At 51.0% G+C, this 20,649-nt stretch overlaps 1 protein-coding gene across 2 annotated transcripts in view; it reads left to right on the forward strand.

Moving 5' to 3' along the window:
* LOC135975562 (P-selectin-like) overlaps positions 1-20,649 on the forward strand; it is a 110,410-nt gene that overhangs the window by 83,554 nt on the left and 6,207 nt on the right. The window contains exons 1-4 of one of the 2 annotated variants that reach the window (XM_065566878.1): positions 11,335-11,470; positions 13,811-13,901; positions 16,961-17,350; positions 18,830-18,937. In XM_065566878.1, the coding sequence (XP_065422950.1) occupies positions 11,468-11,470; positions 13,811-13,901; positions 16,961-17,350; positions 18,830-18,937 (592 nt within the window). In that variant the 5' untranslated portion in view covers positions 11,335-11,467. Of the gene's footprint in view, positions 1-11,334; positions 11,471-13,810; positions 13,902-16,960; positions 17,351-18,829; positions 18,938-20,649 lie in introns of those variants that run through there. The other variant, XR_010592477.1, reaches the window with a different exon arrangement.

Raw genomic sequence — 20,649 nt, forward strand, 5'->3', positions numbered from 1 at the left:
CAGTAAGAACCCTCACGGCTCTTCTAGGAGCTTCCTGAAGTTTTTTATATCCTCAATGTTCAGATGCACCTGAAGGTAGGAGAGGATCCATTCGTTTCCACTTGACTGGTACAGAAATGGTGTTTCTCACCTATAGACATGGACAGATCAGCTTCATGAATTCCTTCTAGAGCACAACAGCCTCTGCTCTCCTATCAGGAGAGGTACGATCTGCTGCTGGAACTATCAATATTTGGTATTTATTCCTGACTGGGTTTGCAACTGCTGCTTTGGCACAAGATTCATTTGGTAATAAGAGAAACTTGAAACTCACCTCCTTGGTCCGTGATCGGCAGGGATGTTTACAGCTGGAAAGTGCAACTGGCTGCACTGTCTCAGGTGGCTGCTCTCCATTCCCAGGACTATAGCTACAGAATGCTCTTCTCTCCCCTCTGTGGATTCAGCAGGTGGCCAGGCCCACTGCGTTAGCACAGTCTGCACCTGCTTCTCACATTCTTCCCTTGAGAAGTGAGAACAGCAGCAGTTCTTCTACCTGCAAGTTAATAAGATCCATTAATATCCACTTGGGTGCTCTGAGCCTGGGCATTTCTTACCTCTTCCCCAGGACAGTCGCTTTCACTCATTTCCTCCTGGCATGGGTGGTCATCTGGTCCCCTCACATCTTGAATGATGATCACCTGCAAACATCAATGTTTCAGAGAATTTTTATTTGTTTTTCTAGCTATGCAGAGCCATCGGTCAACATGTGCTTCATTTGGCTTCCAGATGCTTTTCTCTGTTCACCTCCTTGTCAGTGAATTTCCATTGCCTGGCTGTGATTTTCAGAGGGGCAACCAGCTACATTGGTTAATAAATGATGTAGAAGTGGCTTTTTCCCAAACTGGAGTCATAAGATGCTTTTCTTGCATCTGCACTGGTATCATTACCTGCCTGCCTGCATTCTTAAGTTCAGCCATGTCTTGGAATCTTCCTCCCTTGAGAGGTCAGCACTGCCTTTCTTTCACCTGAAAGTAGAAACAGATTCACTGGTTTCTGCTCCTGTGCTAGGAGAAGGTGCCTCCATCGCCTCTCGGGGGATACGATCAGTTCCATTCATTTTTTTCTTGACTGGGTCAAATCTCTTTGTGAGCCTCAGATAAACAATACGCTGCAATGGTCAAATCAGGAAAAAATAAAAATACGATCAGTTGCAAAGGAATCCCTTGCAAGGAGAGAGCTCTCAGCTATGGCCATTTCCTTTTGAAATGTACAAACATCAGCCTCTCACAAGGATCCGTTTTATCTCTAACATTGTTCAACTTATATTCGAATGACCTACCATATGCTGGATCTCACAAGTTTGTCTATGCAGACGGCATATGCCCGGCACTCGGTCACACGCCTTTGACATACCTGAGAGTGTTTGGAATACAAACATGGCGGCTATGGCCAATTATTGTCATCAGTGGTGCCTGATATCAAGTGGAAGTAGGACTGCGTCAAGTGTCTTCCACTTACATCATGCACAAGTGACCGAGAGCTGACCACAGTTCTCAATGTCAGCAAATAAAGCATGATTCACACCCTGTCTATCTAGGTGTCACATTCGATAGAACTCTCATACACCATGATCATCTTACAAAGACAATGACTAAGGTCAAAACATGCAACAACCTGCTTGGAAAACTGCCCAGAACAACAGGGGGCGCCGACCCCCAAACATTATGCACTTCAGCCTTGTCACTCTGTTACTTAGCAGCGGAATATTGAGCTCCAGTGTGGGCTCGCCCATCTCACACAAACATGACTGATGTACAACTTAATTCCACCATGTGCATTATGTCAGACATAATTAAATCTACTCCTCTACCATGGGTACCGGTTCTCTGCAATATTACTCCATCCAGTGTTCGCAGAGAGGAAAGCACAGCAAAGCTCGTGATGAAATTGCAGGCTATGCCACATCTACCATTAATTAAAGGCTTGTTTAATCCCCCAAATGGTCGTCTGCCCTCACATCGCCCGTTGTGGATAAGTGTACCGAGAGAGGGATTTACGGTAGAGGACACCTGGCGCGCTTCATGGTCCACAGAGAAAGTGACAAATAATTATCTTGTCTTAGACCCCACTCAACAACAACCGTGGGTTTGATTGATCAGGAAGGCAATGGAGCCTTCTGAACTGGTTTCTTACCAGACATGGAATTTGTGCTGCAGTGGAATTTTGGTGGCTTTTTAGAGACAGTCCCTATGTCAATGTGGGCAGCCACAAACCACGACACATATTGTAGAGGACTGCAAAATGACTCAACTTCCTGGAGGTCTTTGTGCCTTGAACATTGTTGCTAAGAATGCTGTGGCTTGGCTTGACTGGATTGCATCTGCATTTTCAGCTCCGAATAGCCCCAGCTGGCTGCTTAGTTCACCTCTTCACAAGGACAATCATCTGATTTCCTTAGCATCAGCCAGGGCTGAATCCCAAAATGCTCAACCCCCTCTTCTGTGCTCCTCCATTCTCTTCTTGGCTTTCTCCACTCTTTTTTCTTATCTTCACCTTCTCCTCTGCCCTGCCACTTTTCTCCTTCTCCTCTTCCATTCCTCTTCTCTTTTATTTCTCTGTCCCTTTCTCAATTCCCTGGTGTTTCTTCCACTTCTCTCCTCCCCTGCCTTAACAATCCTTCTCTTACCCAATCTGCCTTTCCTTCCACTTACCTCAGTTCCATCACCTTATTCAATTCTCCTTCCTCCCTCTCTCCCTTTCATTCTCTTCTTTAGCAGTGGAAGCAGGTTGGTCCCAGAAGACTTGTGCAACCGAATGACACTAGCCAATGTCTCCGGTCCCAGACACAACCATAGGAACCTCCTTCTTGCAGTGTCCAGTTATGCCTGCTGGATGCTGCAAGCTTATATGAGTTTGTCAATTTAACAAAGAAATTGATATGTACCAGGCTTGTTATCCCAAGGGGAGTCTTTGTCACGCTTCAAACCAAACGCACTGCTTCAGGTAGAATAAACAAACAGATTTATTAACTATAAAGATAGACTTTAAGTGATTATAAGTCAGAACATAACAAGTCAGATTTGGTCAAATGAAATAAAAGCAAAACACATTCTAAGCTGATCTTAACACTTTCAATGCCCTTACAAACTTAGACGCTTCTCACCACAGGCTGGCTGGTTGCTCTTCAGGCGCTTGGCGTGGTGTCTGTAGATGTAGGTGGAAGAGAGAGGAAGAGCCTGGCAAATGTCTCTTCTTTTATCATGTTCTTTCCTCCCTCTTGGTTTTGCCCCACCACCCCCTCCTTCAGAGTCAGGTGAGCATTACTGAGTCTCTCCAAGCAAGGTTGAGCAATTCCCCTGGTGTGGCCTCATGCAGGTGAGTTATCGTATTGTAGCTCCCTTGCTGGACAATGGCTGTTGATGGGTTGTTTGACACCTGCCCAGGCCTTGGTTACTTTCCTTACTGTCGCCTCTGTGGAGCTAATATCTGACTGATTCCCCAATGTACAAGGTGTTTTAGTGACAGCCATACTACATAACAACTTCATATGCATTAATGATATACATATATGGATAGAGAAATGACTTTCAGCAGATCATACCCTTCCCCCTGACAAGGCATGCTTTAGACGTAAGACCACAATTATATGAAAATGAGGAATATGGGGGATACAGCACGCTCCCCCAAGGTAGAGAATGTCACAGGGGTCATTCTTTAGTACCGGCCTGAATGGTCATTAGAGGAGCTCACACACACATGCATTCAAGCACCCAGAAGAAGGCCCACATCTGTGCAGTTATGGACACAGGGCCTAATCCAGCTCTGCTCTGAGCTGGCAAACCTCCCCTGCTGTCATATTGCAGCACACTCACATCTGGATTCTGGATAGACGCATGCTGGGTTCTGCTCCAGGGTCTGCCCCTAACCTGCTGTGTGACCTCGTGGAAGTCACTTTGCCTCGATTTCCCTGCCCATAGAATGTGGGTGATGCTCACCTACCTCTGCGGGCAGCGCTGACGGGAGGGAGGCACAGACCTGCAAGCCATGATTACTAGTGCGTGCTGATGTCAGATGTCAGCATTTCCGTTTGAGATCCCTCGTCCCTCCCACGACATGGGTCTGTTCTGAGCTGCACAAGCCAGGGAGGGTGGAGAATGACCCTGGAAAGGGCAGAATCCTTTCACTCTGTGACACTGAAGGATATGCTGCACCAGGGAACAGCCTGCCCTGCACCATGCTCCCAGTGGGTTTGGTGCGCAATGCAGAGGTGGAGTCCTGCCCCAGCTGTTAGCACCTAGAACATAAGAACATATGAACGGCCGTACTGGGTCAGACCAAAGGTCCATCCAGCCCAGTATCCTGTCTACTGACAGTGACCAATGCCAGGTGCCCCAGAGGGAGTGAACCTAACAGGTAATGATCAAGTGATCTCTCTCCTGCCATCCATCTCCACCCTCTGACAAACAGAGGCTAGGGACACCATTCCTTACCCATCCTGGCTAATAGCCATTAATGGATTTATCTAGTTCTCTTTTAAACCCTATGATAGTCCTATCCTTCACAACCTCCTCAGGCAAGGACAGCAGCAAGCACTCGCAAGGGGCTAGTAAGTGCAGCAAGGTACATGCCACAGGACATTACCCCATCGGCTGCAGGATTCCTGCAGCTCCTTCTCCCTGCCCTGCCCAGGGGACTGTGGCCCCACACCTTGCCCAGCTGGAAATCTGGGGTGCAGCTGTCACCAGAGGTGACCTTCCCAACACAATGTGACCAGTTCAGTGCATTGCACTGAGGAACGGAGGGAGTTAGATTATTCCAACGTCAACGAGTTTCAGCTCTTCCCCAAAGGGCAAAAGTGATGGGAGAACACAGGGCTCAGGGAAAGCGTGCCCCAGCTTGTGTCTTCTGTGGTGTAGCCCATAGGATTATTTTGCTACCTATTATATCCTATTAATCCAGCCAGCTGTATCAAATCATATGTTTCTCTTTCCGAATTAATCCATTTCATTCTTATATTTTATCAGTATTAATTCCTTTGAAATTAAGGCTGTGCTGAGGCATATGATATGTGTTTCCTCATAATTATACATAGAATACGTTTTGCTGACATGCTGAAATGCAAGAAGCCCACTGGCCTGTAAGATCCGGTAAGATCTGCTATAGAGCAAAAAGTATCATCAGTTAAGAGTATGTCAGCATAAAAGTTGGTAATCTTTGGCACAGATAAGAATGGTCCCTGAACTTTGGGGAACCAAAAGGAGGAACTATACACATCGCTGAACAGGTTTATCCGGCATTTACAACCGGTTGGTAACCGCAGGATACACCACAACGTGGAGGTCACCAAGAGAGCCTAGGTTGGCAGTTTTTGAGCAGGGGATTGGACTAGATCAGGGGTTCTCAAACTTGGGCCACGGCTTCTTCAGGGTAAGCCCCTGGTGGGCCGCGAGATGCTTTGTTTACCTGAGCGTCCGCAGGTACGGCCACTCGCGGCTCCCACTGGCTGTGGTTCGCCGTTCCCGGCCAATGGGAGCTGTGGGAAGCGGTGGCCCGGCCCGTGGCACTTCCCGGCAGGGACTTACCCTGAAGAAGCCGTGGCCCAAGTTTGAGAACCCCTGGACTAGATGATCTCCTGAGATCCCTTCTGACCCTGATATTCTATGATTCTATGATTGATTCTACATCATATTCACACTTATAAACATATTTTTATAAAGCATATGGAGTGCAACGTCACAGGAATTTCAGGAATGGTTTGGCCTACAGCTGCCATTATCCATCTGTCCAAAGTAGCGATGACCCCTGGGGACAGGAAGCTGATCAGTCTCACCCCCGTGTCTTTGGATAGACAAGCAGTGAACAGGTTTTGGAGGGAGCTTATCTATTGAGACCGGTACTGGATGTTCCTGCTGAGAGGGCTTCTGGAGTGAGGGTTACCTTGGGAACCAGAGCAGGAGAGTAACCCTGAAAGTGCTGCTTGACCATATACCAGGCCTGTATCCCTTTGTCCAATGAAGGGAGAGACTTATCTCATTGGTGTCCTGTCCCAAGAGCAGCTTTCCAAAAGGGGTTCCACCTGCACAGAGGCCATCAGATTTTTGGTGATCACTCAGTGCTTAAGGACTTTGCAAGAGCTCTGCTCTGTTCTGTGTCCAGCTCCAGCTGTCTGTGCCTACGAACAAGAGCTGCACAGGGCCCCGCCCAGACTGGGATGCGCAGCCCTTAACAGGACAATCAGTGTGACGGCTACCAGGACTGGCTACCACTGGAATATGCTTTATGCAAAAGGTCTCTTGTAAGGTATCACAATAGCTCATCTTAATTAATTAGCCTCTGAGAGTTGGTAGGGCAACAACCACCTTTTCATGTTCTCTGTATGTATATATATCTCCTCACTATATGTTCCATTGTATCCATCCGATGAAGTGGGCTGTAGCCTATGAAAGCTTATGCTCAAATAAATTTGTTAGTCTCTAAGGTGCCACAAGTACTCCAGCTCTTTTTGCGGATACAGACTAACATGGCTGCTACTCTGAAACTAGTCTGTGAAAGAAGCTGCTTGGAACATCTCTGAGGGTGAGATTTACCTGTAATCAGTTTCTTAATGTATTAGGCTTAGACTTGTGTGTTTTGTTTTATTTTGCTTGGTAACTTACTTTGTTCTGTCTGTTATTACTTGGAACCACTTAAATCCTAATTTTATACTTAATAAAATCACTTTTGTTTATTAATAAACCCAAAGTAAGTGATTAATACCTGGGGGAGCAAACAGCTGTGCATATCTCTCTATCAGTGTTATAGAGGGCAGACAATTTATGAGTTTACCCTGTATAAGCTTTATACAGAGTAAAATGGATTTATTTGGGGTTTGGATCCCATTGCGAACTGGGTGTCTGGGTGCTGGAGATAGGTGACCTGATGAGCAGTTTTTGGTTAAAGTCTGCAGCTGTGGGGGCGTGGACCAGACTCTGTGTCTGTGTTTGCAAGTGGCTAGCATGTCTGGCTCAACAAGGCAGGGTTCTGGAGTCCCAAGCTGGCAGGGAAAATGGATTCAGAGGTGAATTCAGCACATCAGGTGACAGTCCCAAGGAGTCTCAATTCCCTCACACAGATTTCTACCTTCCTTTTCCACAACCAGCATCTTCCAGATGGCCTTTCCTTGGCTAAACCAAACAGCCTGGGCGTAGGACTATTGCTAGGGATGTTGTAGACACAGGTTTGAATTGCTGCTTTGGTCATGGCCAGGGCCCAGGGCCTGGGCTGGTGTCTCTTCTGGGGTGAGTATCTCTCCTGCTGAGGCTGTTCCACTTTGCATAAAATGCTTGAATAGTCACTGGGTAAAGGGAGCAACAATGACTTTACAGCCCACTGCTTAGAGCCCTCACCTGGGAGGCAGGAGACCCCACTTCCAGACCTTATTCCAGAGTTGCAATTTGAACCTGGGTCTCTGATATCACAGAGCAGTAGTCCTAAACCCTGGGCTAAAGGGTACAAGGTGGACGCCGCCTCCTCAGCCAGTCTGTGACTCTAGCCCTTCAAAAATCCTAAAAAATTAAACGTTTTGGGTCAAAATGGAGTTTTTTGATTTGCCAAAAATTCTGAAAAAGTTTGGATTCGTTCTATCGAACCTTCCCTGCCCCCCTTCCGGAACGGCTGCCAAACTGAAAAGTCAGTTATTCGCCGGGCTCCACCTATGACACCTGACAGGAGGCACCTCAAGGCAAATCTCCTCTATGCTGCCTATTGACAGCTTCCTGGAACCCAGCAGCAGTGCAGAATGTAACTCCTGGAAGTTAACCCTGACGTTGGCTGCTTTCTCCAAACCTCCACTTGAACCCCTTCCTCCAGCGGCCCCTGCTACTTGGTGGCTACCATTCCATCACACAGAATACCAGAGCTGGGAGAACTTTCTGCCTCCTGCACCTTCTTATACTGTTGCCAGACTTCAGACTCCCCAAAGACAATCACTCCCCCAAACCAGGGATGTCTTTAATAGTTCTTGCTCCAGATCTAACCAGCCTATTACCTAAATTCTTCAAAAAGAAAGTGTATTGACGTACACTAGCCCAATCTTCCTGAGAGCTCGATTCCATGCTAAAGGGCTGAGATTCTACAGTGCAGCGATGTCCCTCTTCTTAATTTGTGTTGGCATTTGAACTTCAGAACTATTCTGATTTACAGCTTTGAACAGAGCTGGTATCTCAATGCTTTGCACTCTGTAATTGCAGGCTTTGGATGTCCTGGGGATTCTCCTTCTGTACCTTGTTTACAGACAGTAATAAACACTATTTGTCTCTAGCCTCTGTTTACCAGAAGCTGGGAATGGACAACAGGGGATGGATCGTGTGATGATGCCTGTTCTGTTCATTCCCTCTGAAGCACCTGGCATTGGCCACTGTTGAAAGACAGGATACTGGGGTAGCTGGACAATTGGTCTGTGCCCGTGTGGCCATTCCTAGGTTTTTATTGTAAAACTCCATCTATGGCAGGTGCATTTGTCTCCCCTCCCCTCCACGCCCCTCGTCCTCTCTTACCAGTGACACTTCTAGTAGCACAACCTACTTGTGCCCGGTCGCTCTCTCCTTTGGCTGCCTTGAGCCAGGTACTATTTACCTCATTTATTGGGAGTCAGAGAGTCTGAGGTGTGGAAACTTCTTTCAAGTATAGCCCTGACTGTGTGATCGTCAGCTTTGTTTTCTGTATCAGAGGGGTAGCCCCGTTAGTCTGGATCTGTAAAAAGCAACAGAGAGTCCTGTGGCACCTTATAGACGAACAGACGTATTGGAGCATAAGCTTTCGTGAGTGAATACCCACTTCATCAGATGCATGCGTCTGATGTGGTGGGTATTCACCCACGAAAGCTCATGCTCCAATACGTCTGTTCGTCTATAAGGTGCCACAGGACTCTCTGTCGCTTTTGTTTTCTTTGACTCACAGAAAACTCCCTGAACAAGTTGGCTTTGCTGTCTGCCAAGCAATACTGGCATTTCTCTCCTTCTTTTAACCCCACACGCCATGTGTATTTGCTGCCACCAAATTACTGGGAATTAACAAGCCTCTCAGGCCAGCCCCGTTGGTGTATATTTACTCCACTAAAATGTACAATTCTACCCAAACATTTTGCAAATGGAAGATGGTTAGAGTCTGGCACACCACTCTAGGTTTGATTGACATTGGCCAAGTGTCTCATAGTTTTTACTGATCTGCGCTGCAGGTTCCTCCTTTTGTCTGGGATTCATCCTTCTGGAGCCAAGGGCAATTCTTTGGAATCAGAAATGTGTGGAGCTAAGGGTGTTCTTATTTTGCTTTTGGTTGGAAGTGGGCAGAGTAATTCCTGGGGAAAAACATCCCTCCAGGACTATTTCACCTGGAAGCAGGACAGAACAAAAGACTCCACCAGAGCACAGAGCAATCCCAGATGAGACAGAGACAATGGGACCTAGTTCTGAAGGTTTAATGAGAGAGAAGAGAGGAAATTGGAAAACTTGGGGAAATATATTCACTGTCCTACCATGAACCCTTCATTCTAATGGCTGTGGGAAGGGCACCCATGTATCCCATTCCTCACAAGTACAAGCCAATAGTTATCCAACTCATCCTAAAAATGACCACCCTGTCATTAGCCCAATATCAGACAATGCATTCCATTCTGGGAGAGGGCTCTGTTAAGTCAGAATCTGATTAGGCTCCAGTCTCCTAGAGTAATAACACTGGTTCCTATACAGTGTTTTCCATCAGAAGATCTCCAGGTGCTGTGCAAAGGAGCTCGGTGTCCTTATTCCCATGTTACAGATTCAGCAACTGAAGCACAGGGAGAGGAAGAGACTGTTAGAGCGCTTTCCCTTCACCCTCTCCCCGGGTTCTTGTCACGCAGACAGAAAGCAGAAGACCAGAAAGCAGAAGTGCCGGCAACGTGATGTTTATTGGGGTTAGTTTCAAGCAAACATATCCAGAGCAGGACCCTGCATGGGCAGCAGGGACAATGCCCTGACAGTGCCCCAAGACCCCTGCAGAAGGAAACTCCAGGTGGTGAGGAGGTTGAGTTTTCTCCTGTGCTCAATTTGAACTGGGACCATAAAGAACATGGTTGCAACCAAAGTCCTGTAGTGGCACCAAATCTTGTATAAAGGGGGTCAAATGAGGTGTCTAAGACAAGGTTATGATTTACTGGTTATGATTATGCTGTCTATATGTGTCTATCAATTTTGTAGTTGAAGTTATGAATATTGGCTCTATACTGTCTGTATTTCAAACTTATGCTATGCTTCTGGGAAACTTCCCAGACAAGTTGGTGTTAGCTCTGCCTAGCCTGCTTGATGGCCCATTAAGGACCATCAGCTATACAATGGACCCATTGAGAGAAGGCAAATACGCCTTGCAACTCAACAAAGTATGCAGGGACTGGCCCATGTGACTCCAGACTCCATTTTGCTGTAATTTTCCACAGTAAGGACAAAGGTGTTCTTGCACCTGGAAAAGACTATAAAAGGCTGATACCTCTCCTCCATCTTGTCTTTAATCCTGCTTCTTACCTCTGGAGGGACTTTGCTACAAACTGAAGCTCTGAACAAAGGACTGAGGACCAATCCCAGCTGGGGATGGATTCCAGAGACTCGATTTAAACCTGCAGTTTATTTCATCACTGCTACAAGCCTGAACCGAGAACTTTGCCATTACTGTATGTAATTGATTCCATTTAACCAATTCTAACTCTCATCTATATCTTTTTCCTTTTATGAATAAACCTTTAGATTTTAGATTCTAAAGGATTGGCAACAGTGTGATTTGTGGGTAAGATCTGATTTGTATATTGACCTGGGTCTGGGGCTTGGTCCTATGGGATCAGGAGAACCTTTTTTCTTTTATTGGGATATTGGTTTTCATAACCATTCGTCCCCATAACTGGGGCACTGGTGGTGATACTGGGAAACTGGAGTGTCTAAGAGAATTGCTTGTGTGACTTGTGGTTAGCCAGTGAGGTGAGACCAAAGTCCTCTTTGGCTGGCTGGTTTGGTTTGCCTTAGAGGTGGAAAATCCCCAGCCTTGGGCTGTGACTGCCCTGATTTAGCAATTTGTCCTGAATTGGCACTCTCAGTTGGGTCCCGCCAGAACCGCATTGTTACAACTCACTATACCAATCATGCATTGGTTTCCTAACCACTGGGCTAAGGGATATATTGATGGAGGATCCCTTGGTTTCAGCTGTCGTATTCTGGATCAATACCAGATCATTGGAGCAGGGGACTGGGCCCTGGATTTCTCACCTCCCAGCTCAGTCCCTACCCACCAGGCTTCACAGTCACGCTCTCTGGCCCAATGAATCTTCGAGCTGTGACTCGGTGCGGGGGGAGGAATAGGAAAGGGATGCAGTGAGGTTCTGCACACTTAAAAGGAAGTGCTGCAAGACACAGCCAAGCAGAGGGACGGTTTAAGCTGTCTCCGGTCCAGGGATTGAGCGAGAGGGGAGGCTGGCAGGTCGGCACTGGAGATGGTAGGTCTAGCACCTTCTTTTACTTGGGGACGTGGCTGGCTTCACCTGCGCAGTGTTTAGGAAGGAGGGAGGCGGGCAGAGGAGCTGCTGCTCACAAGGGAGAGCTACAAGCTGGCTCCTTAGCGACAGCCCCCACCCTCCGCCCCAGACACCTCTGAGTGTGGGGACAGGGGACAGTGCCAGGAACAGAGACCCCAAATGGCCCCCAGAGCAGGTCCCTGCATGGGCAGCAGGGACGATGCCCTGACAGTGCCCCAAGATCGCTGCAGAAGGAAACTCCAGGTGGTGAGGGGGGGTTGAGTTCTCTCCTGTGCTCAACTCGCCAAGATTAATTGAAATGAGACCACCCAGCTTCAACCAGCAGAGCCCCACTGCCCAGCCCTGAGCTGTCGGGGAGCCCCCTCCCCCCCCACTGCCCAGCCCTGAGCTGTCGGGGAGCCCCCTCCCCCCCCACTGCCCAGCCCTGAGCTGTCGGGGAGCCCCCTCCCCCCCACTGCCAGCCCTGAGCTGTCAGGGGAACCCCCCCACACACTGCTGCCCAACCCTGAGCTGTTGGGGAGCCCCCTTCCCCCCACTGCCCAGCCCTGAGCTGTTGGGGACCCCCCTCCCCCCCACTGCCAGCTGTCAGGGGAAACCCCCCCACACACTGCTGCCCAGCCCTGAGCTGTCAGGGGAAACCCCCCACCACCACCACTGCCCAGCCCTGAGCTGCCATTGGAGCCCCCTCCCCCTCCACTGCCAAGCCCTGAGCTGTCAGGGAGTCCCCTGCCCCCCCACTGCTGCCCAGCCCTGAGCAGTCAGGGGAGCCCCCTCCCCGCCCACTGCCCAGCCCTGAGCTGTCGGGGAGCCCCTTCCCCCCCCACCGCTGTCCAATCTTAGCAGTCAGAGGAGCCCCCGCCCCACCACCCAGCCCTGAGCTGTCAAGAGACTCCCCCCATGCTGCCCAGCCCTGACATACCCAGGGGAGCCCCCACCCCAGCCCTGAGTGACCAGAGAGAACCCCCCCCCACTGCCCAGCTCTGAGTGGCCAGGGAGAGCCCCCTGCTGCCCAGCCCTGAGCTGAGGAGAGCCCCCCTGCACTCCCACCCAGCCCTGAGCTGCCCAGGGAGAGCCCCCCTGCCACTGCCCCCGCCCTGAGTTGCCAAGGGAGCCCCCCCGCTGCCCATCTGAACTGAGGCGAGCCCCCTCATGAACCCCCCCCCCCAGCCCTGAGCTGCCAGGGGAGCCCCCTCTGCTGCACAGTCCTGACTTGCCATGGGGAGCCCCTCCCCCCACTGGTCAGCCCTGAATGCTCAGGGAGAACCCCCCGTTGCCCAGCCCTGAGTGGCCAGGGAGAGAACCCCTCCCCACCCCACAGCCCAGCCCTGAGCCGATAAGGACAGCCCCCCCCCCCCGCATGCTGTGCAATTGGGATTTCCCTCAGTCACCTGAGCTGGGAGGCTCTCTCCCCCAGCAAACCCATGAATATCCCCTGCACATCAGCTCGAGATCCCGACCTGGGAAGCAGAGCTAAAGGTTAAAAACCGCATGGGGGGGGGGGCTCTTCCCCGCTTTCCCCTTCCCTTCCTTTCTGCTGAGACCCGGATGAGAGGAGCAGCCAGCCCTTGCCACACCACCAGCCTAGCTTCACTGGTTCAGACCACACCCCTCCTTTCCCCCAGATCTCTGGCAAGGCTGGGCTCAGCCCCTGTTGGTAAGATGCCAGAGGGTACATCTGTACTGTGCTTTACACCCACAGCAGTGCGTCTCCCAGCCCAGGTTCGCAGAGCTCACACTATGGCCCTACACACAGCTGTGTAGACACTCGGGCTGGGGCAGGATCCTGCCCTCTGAAGCCCAGGGAGAGGAGGGGCCTGCTGGCGCAGCTTGCAGCATTTCAGGTTTAGACCCAGGGGTGGTTCCCATTGTTTCTAATTCTAATATAACTCTATTACACTGGAATATTGCTCCGACTGACTGAGCTGCTCAGCTGTTTATCTGATTTATGGACAAAAACTGCCTCCATCCTCTGAGCTGAACTCATGACACTGACCGACAACATCTCACACTCATACTCGCGTTCTCCAGGACGTTCATTAACAACCTGTTGTGGAGATGATGTTGCTAAATCGAATCACTTGCCTTAAATTCCAACGGTTCCTTGTTCCCCTGTGGAGGCTGGCAGCTCTTCCCTCTGAGATTCTGCATTTTATCTGCATGGTAAATGGGAGCTAATCAGAGACAGTGTCTGTGTCAGCCAGGTGTGTCCAAGTGTCTGTTTCAGCTCAGTGTGTAAATATGCCTGGACCTGCCTGCTGTGAAGCACAGAGGGGTTTATGGACATGTTTTTCTGACCCCCAGGGCAGCGCCGGAGGACTCTGCTCCAGTCCAAGGGCTTGGGGATGTGGCTGGAATGTCACCCGACTCCTGTGCTTTGCTGCCATTAGCTGGGGTAAGCCTTCCTGCAGCTCTTTGATGGCCTGCCGCTGCCCCTGCCAGGGGAGAATTCACAGACGTATCCCTGGGAAAGCCCTGGGAGGGGAGTGGCATTGTTGTGGCACCATCAGTCGCTCCTGGTCTAACCAGGGACATTTCACTGCCAGGCCCATTGAAACCGTTTCATTTGGGCCACATTCCCACCTGGGGGTGATTATTTAGGGACCTAAATCCTATTCCTCCTAATCTCTTCTCTTGGCTTTTGGCCCCTCCTGTATCCCAGAAAGCAGTAGAGTCCCTAGCAATTACTTGAGAAACACGGCCCCCTGAGGCTGAGGGAGCCAGGCGCTTCCACCCTAGTTACAATGGAGAGGCCTTCACATGGGCCTGCACGGCTTCCCAAGACAGCTCACAGTTCCCCAGCCAGGCCAGGGGCCGATGAACTCCTCCGTACAGGTGTGGTCCAGGCCAGCCCTCCCCTCTGCAAGTGCTTCCCTGGGCCTGCTGACTGCATTGAGAAAGTCCCAACCCCATTTCCAGCACCGGCACCAGCAGCAGTGCGAGTTTTGGTGCAGACAGAGTGCAGGGGGTTGGCACCTGTCGTGGATTAGAGGGTCTGGGCCATGCCCCAGCCTTTAAACCAGGCCCTGGGAGTAACCCCTTTAGTGTGCCAGACTTCCAAGGGCAGGCCACGTGACTATTACTGCAGGCCTGGGTCTTCGGACTCCAGCTCCCCTGTTTCTCACTTAGTGACAGGTTTCAGAGTAGCAGATGTGTTAGTCTGTATTCGCAAAAAGAACAGGAGTACTTGTGGCACCTTAGAAATTAACAAATTTATTTGAGCATAAGCTATTGTGGGCTACAGCCCACTTCATCAGATGCATAGAATGGAACATATGGTACGAAGATATATATACATACAGAGAACATTCAAAGGTGGGAGTTGCCCTACCAATTCTAAGAGGCTAATTAATTTTTTACAATGTGGTAGGCGTGTCGGGACAATGCCACGTCTGGTTTCCGCCTTAGGGCTCTGAACCGCCGACGGGCATGCTCAGGTGTTAGCCCCATTCTAATTCTGGCCTTTTGTTTAAAATGTTCGTAGTCGTTCATGTGTTCTTTAGGCATTTCATCTGCCACCTCTGCTACAGCCTGGAATGGAACCCACAGTTCCTGAGGTCTCTGCTGTCAGCAAATAGCTGTGAAATCCCCTGGCAAAATGTGTGTCTCATCTCCCTCTAGTGCTGGCCCATAGGGAGTATGACAACCTGCTACTGCTATTGGCTCCTCCATTCGCTCAAGTGGCAGAGGTCTGTGCACGGGATCTCAGGATTTTAACCCTGCTGATGATCCATATCGGTGTCACTATGATGCCACGTGATGGGTCTTCTGTTTTTTACAGTTTGCTTTTTTAAAAACGTAGAAAGTTAGACACCCCCCCCCCCAACCTACTTTAAAGGAACACTGTTAACGTTTCAAAGTCAAGCACTGATACCTTAGGGAATGCCAGAGCCCTTGCCTCGCTGAGTGCACAGGATGGACCTACGCTAGGGAATGAACGCAGGTTGTACAGTGAGAAAAGCTGTTGTCTGTAGGAGCCCTACCCCATCTGTTGCAGGAGCTGGACGGTGTGATGAATGAGGCGGGGGGTGCAAGAAGAGAAAGGATGGTTTCAAGGGTAAGGCTGTTGACTGCCGCCTGGAGAATTGGATTCTATCCCTGCCTCTGCCCCAGAGTTGCCATGTGGTGCTGGGCAAGTCACTTAAACCAAACTTTTCCCGGGTGGCCACTGAATGTGTGTTCCTCACTTTCTGGGTGCTCAAATGGAGACCCTGGGGTCTGATTTGCAGAAGTGCTGAGCGCTCACAGCTGCAACTGAAGTCAATGGGAGCAGTGCTCTGAACATAGTGCTTTAGAATGCTAAATACTCCAGAAAATCAGGTCCTCGGGGTCTCAAATGCACATACACAATGTATATCCGCGGGTGCTATAAAGCGGATCTCCACAGATTCGCGGGGCTCTAGTGACAGCGAGTGAGACCCACAGGGCCATGGCCAACAACTGGGCCAGGAACCGCAGCGGCGAAAGAAGCAGCATGTCGGGCTGTCGTCGCAGGAGCCAGAACCCAGCCCAGGCAGCTCCTCCGGCATGGCTGTACCTCCGCCAGCCCTGCCAGCGGGGCGGGCACTAGACTGACTGGCAGCTGTCTCTGGTCACACTAGTGTGTGCAAGCGGTGTCTCCTGACCGGGAGCATGTGCGCCTGTCTCACTCGTTGTCACTAGAGCCCTGCATGTCTGCGGTATCTGCTTTAGATCCATGGATATCCGCATCTATGGAGATAATTATGTGTCCGCGCGCAGGGCTCTACTCAAATGGGACACCCAAAATTACTTCCGGCCTTAATCTCCCTAGTCCAGCTCCTCAAAGGTATTTAGGCACCTAACTTGCAATAAAGTCAATGGCTGTTAGGTGCCTAAATACCTTTGAGAACCAGTGCCTCTATGCCTCTGTTCCCATCTGTGAAATGGGGCTAATACCGCCCTCTCATCTCCCAGGGCTGTTGTGAGTATAAACTCATTCATGTCTGTGAAGCACTCAGATACTGGCATGATGAGCGCTATAGAAAAGCCTTTGGGGAAATGAATAATTCTGTCTTCAGAGCAGGGTTTGTATAATGTGCAGTAAATAAGGCTGGGGCGGGGGGAGGAGCAGTCACACATTGACCAGTGAGGAGAAAACACACTATTGAATAGCTCCTCATTCAGTGAGCACCGTCCATCCTCTGCACCGAGTGAGGCAGTGAGGACCCATGGAAAAATAGTACATTATCATGCCATTAAAGACTATACCATTGTGCATGTGCACAAGGGGGCTGAACTCAGTTACATGGGCAACCTTAATTGTGGCATTTCCTAACGTTTGAGCGCTTGACTTTGCAACCTAAATAATGTTCTTTTAATGCAGTTCCTTTGTGTGTGATATAAGATATAGTCTGGTGTCACCCATCGATAGTCAACTCATAGCTCTGTCACTGACTGTCACACAACTTTGCCTGTTTTTACTCTTTCCAACAGTGCTAGTGACTCAGGTGGAAGTGGGAGCCTGGACCTACCATTATGGTAACAAATCTGATTACTCCTGGGAGCTGGCCAGAAACTTTTGCAGGTCATTCTACACCGACCTCGTAGCAATCCAGAACCAGGGGGAAATTGCTTATCTCAACAATGTCTTACCCCACCATAGAGCATACTACTGGATTGGGCTACGAAAAATAAACAATGTCTGGACGTGGGTTGGCACCAACAAGGCCCTGACGAAGGAGGCTGAGAACTGGGCTAACAAGGAACCCAACAATAAAGGGAAAAACCAAGACTGTGTGGAGATTTACATAAAGAGGGATCGTGATGCTGGAAGATGGAATGATGAGAACTGCCAAAAGAAAAAGAGGGCACTGTGTTACCAAGGTAACCACCCCACCACTGTCATTCTCTATGGAAGTGTGGGTCTGTCTAACACGTGTAGGGCTGGGGAGAGTTGCTGGATTGACAGCTCTGGAGAAATAAGTCCCTAATTGTTCATAGAAGAGTGTCAATGGCCCGGCCGCCTCCCATGCCCCCTCGTGGTCTGAGGTTGCTCCGCAAGCCACTCTCGCCTCGCCTGGCGGGAGTCTTTCCCTACTGCCTGGAGTCTGTTCTCCCTGGCTCTCAGCCTTCTTCAGCCCTCTGGCTCGGGCTTCCTTCCAGGCCCAAACCCTGCCCCCGGTGAAGGGTTTCCTGCAGAAGCCTCCTGGCTTGTCTCTCCCTGAGCATCCCCCTTCTCTGAAGCTTCCTGCCACTTGTCCAGGGACATCAGCTGACCCCTGCTCAGCTGTGCCTACCTGGTAACTAGGGTTGGCTGGCCCCAGGCCTCTAGCCCTTAAAGGGCCAGACACGCGGTTACAAAGAGGTACTGTCTGGGCAGAGGAACATCACCCACCCACCTACCTAGAGTGCCTCAACCCTCATGTGCAGGGTCAGTCGGTCTCCATGGCCCACCGAGTCCTGACTTCTCTACGGAGACAGCCACCAAGGGCCTGGTTAGTGCTAGCTGGTGTGAGGCGTTAGTGATATTGTCCCGTGGCCGGCAGCACAGATCTGCACCCGCTTTGCATGTTAGCTGCTGTGTGTAACACCTGTGCCTGGGAGCACTCACTGCTCTCTGTGCCTCGCTGGTTCCTTTGGCTGGGGAGTTAAAGTCCTGCCTTCCACGTTCTCCCTCACAAATGGGCCACGCAGACGGGAGCTGAGCCTGGGCTCTCAATGAGTCTTGCTTTGATCCCTACATTCGTCTCCTCACAAAGTCCCGTTGTAAATTGACATGCCAGGCGCTTGGTCCCAGGAGCACCTGTTCTGAGCCCTGGGGAGATGCATGGAGTCTCCTTGCCAAAGAGTTACTACCCTCTTCGGAGTGCAATCAGTGCGGGGGGGGGGGGGGCAGGAAGGTCAAAGCACAGCCTGATAGCCAAACGTGGCACACGCTGCCCTCTGATCAATGCCTGGGGGTGTCCCCTGCAGGCCCAGCATGCAACGCTCCATCTGAAGCCAGAGGGCAGCCTACCCGTCCAGGTCAGCGCTGTCCACAGGCAGCGCCTCTGGGTCCACGAGCAGTGTGACCATCTGTGCAAAGCAGCCACTGCCTCCAAGCTTCTGGCAAGGTGCCAATGCCACCTGGCTGGGCAAAGCTTGGGTGCCCAGGATGGTATCTAGGCCCCGAGTGCTCTTGCAGGGCCGGAGCCAAGGCCTTTGAAAGCAGGTTTTTAACCCATGACTTTAACAGGCTCTGACAGAATCCCGCAGTGAAGAAATGCAGCAGGGATGGAGTGCAGTATCCAGGCAGTGGGGTGGGGTCTGCTTGGGCGCTAAGGAGTTGTTAGGGTGGATCCTAACCCAGCTGTATCTCTGCAGCGTTTTGCCAGCGTTCCTCCTGCAGCCAGCGTGGCGAGTGCGTGGAGACCATCGGGAACTACACCTGTGATTGCTACCCTGGTTTCTCCGGGCCTGAGTGTGAACACGGTAAGGGCAGTCGAACAGGGGCACTAGGGGAGGGAGCCCCGCTGCAGGGCCTGCTACAGTCACTGCATTTACTTTCTGGAGGGTCCCAACTCCCCCTGAGGGCACACCTGGCTCTGTAGAGGGTCGTTGGGGAAGAAGGCCTCTGTCAGGACTTGCAGCTCCTCTGTGCTCGGGTCTGTAAATGGCCCTGGGAGTCCTGGACAGCCCTCGGCTCCCTCAGGGTCTGCAGCAGCCTCCCAGCTCTGTGGGTTTCTTGTCTTGGGTTGGCTGTAGGGTTCCGTTGTTGAAGCTGATGGTGGTGTCCAGGAAGTTGATGCTAGTGTGGGAGTGTTCCCCAGAGAGTTTAATGGCTGGGTGGGTGGTGGCTGAAGTTGTGATGGAAATCTGTGTGGGAGTTTAAGCGTTGCATTTTGCTGCAGTTCTTGGAGTACGTCTCCCAGACCCGAGGAAGAGCTCGATGGAGCGAAAGCTCATCTCTCTCACCAACAGAAGTTGGTCCAATAATAGCTATTCCCTCACCCACCTTGTCTCTCTAATATCCTGGGACTGACACAGCTACAGTGCACTCAGCGTGATGGCATTTCTCTTGGTCTGTGACACAATAATTTGAAACACCGCAGCCCATCAATTCCAACATTGGGGAGGATGGAGGACCTGGTCTGGGGATAATGCTGGAATGAGGATACAGCCAAAGCCCCGAGCATGCAGGGAGAATGGGGGACCCTGGAATGGTGGAAAGGGAGAGAATTAGGGCACAGAATGCTCCTGGCTTGGGGCAGAATTGGGGACTGTGGCATGGAGGGGGGGGGTGGAAGAAATGGGGGAGACGCAGAGCTCCTGGCAAAAGGGTGGGGGCTAGGGAGTCCCTGAAATAGAGTGGGGTGGGAGGGTGGCACCCAGGGACCTTGTGGGGGACAGAGGGATGCAAAGAGTCCCTGGTGCATGCAATGTGCTTGACTTGACTTACAGAAGTAACAAAACATGGGCATCTCTCTAGTTTAGCCCCCGAAGAGTCCAACCCAAACCCACAAAGGGCCGAGCAGAGTCAGGATATAGTTGTATGCTCAGTAATAGGTTGTTATTGAATGTTTGCTTTGCAATAGTGCTTAGAGGCCTCAACCAACATGTGGGGCCGACTGTGCTAGGCCCTGTACACTAGAGCGGTTTCAGTTTGTGAGAAGTTTCATTGTTTCACAACTGGCTTCATTCCAAACCAAGACGGATCAGGACTGCACCCGGGCCAGGGACCCGAGGACTTCCAGAGTCCCAGAGGCCAGTTACAAGTAGAGCAGCCTGGGGAGTCACTGGCCCAGGACTCTAGAGGCCCTGGGATCTCCAGCCCGGGGCAGTCTGCATGGCGGAGCGACCCCAGAGCTGCACCCCTGGGAGCTGGTCCTGGAACTTCCAGGCTTCCAGCTCCATGACACGGACACTGGAAGCGCCAAGAGCCCTGGCTCGAGCAGGGAGCCTAGCAGACAACAAGAGCCCCTAGAGACCTGGCTCTGCCACAGCATGGGGAGCCCACCCGCCCCGAGACTCGACTCCCGACTCCCCGAGCTGGGGCTCGCGGGACAGAAGAACATAAGAACGGCCAGACTGGGTCAGACCAAAGGTCCATCTAGCCCAGTGTCCTGTCTTCTGACAGTGGCCAGTGCCAGGTGCCCCAGAGGGAATGAACAGAACAGGCATCATCCAGTGATCCATCCCCTGTC

The sequence above is a fragment of the Chrysemys picta genome, chromosome 14, assembly GCF_011386835.1.
Source record: "Chrysemys picta bellii isolate R12L10 chromosome 14, ASM1138683v2, whole genome shotgun sequence".
Classification (NCBI taxonomy): Eukaryota; Metazoa; Chordata; order Testudines; family Emydidae; genus Chrysemys; species Chrysemys picta.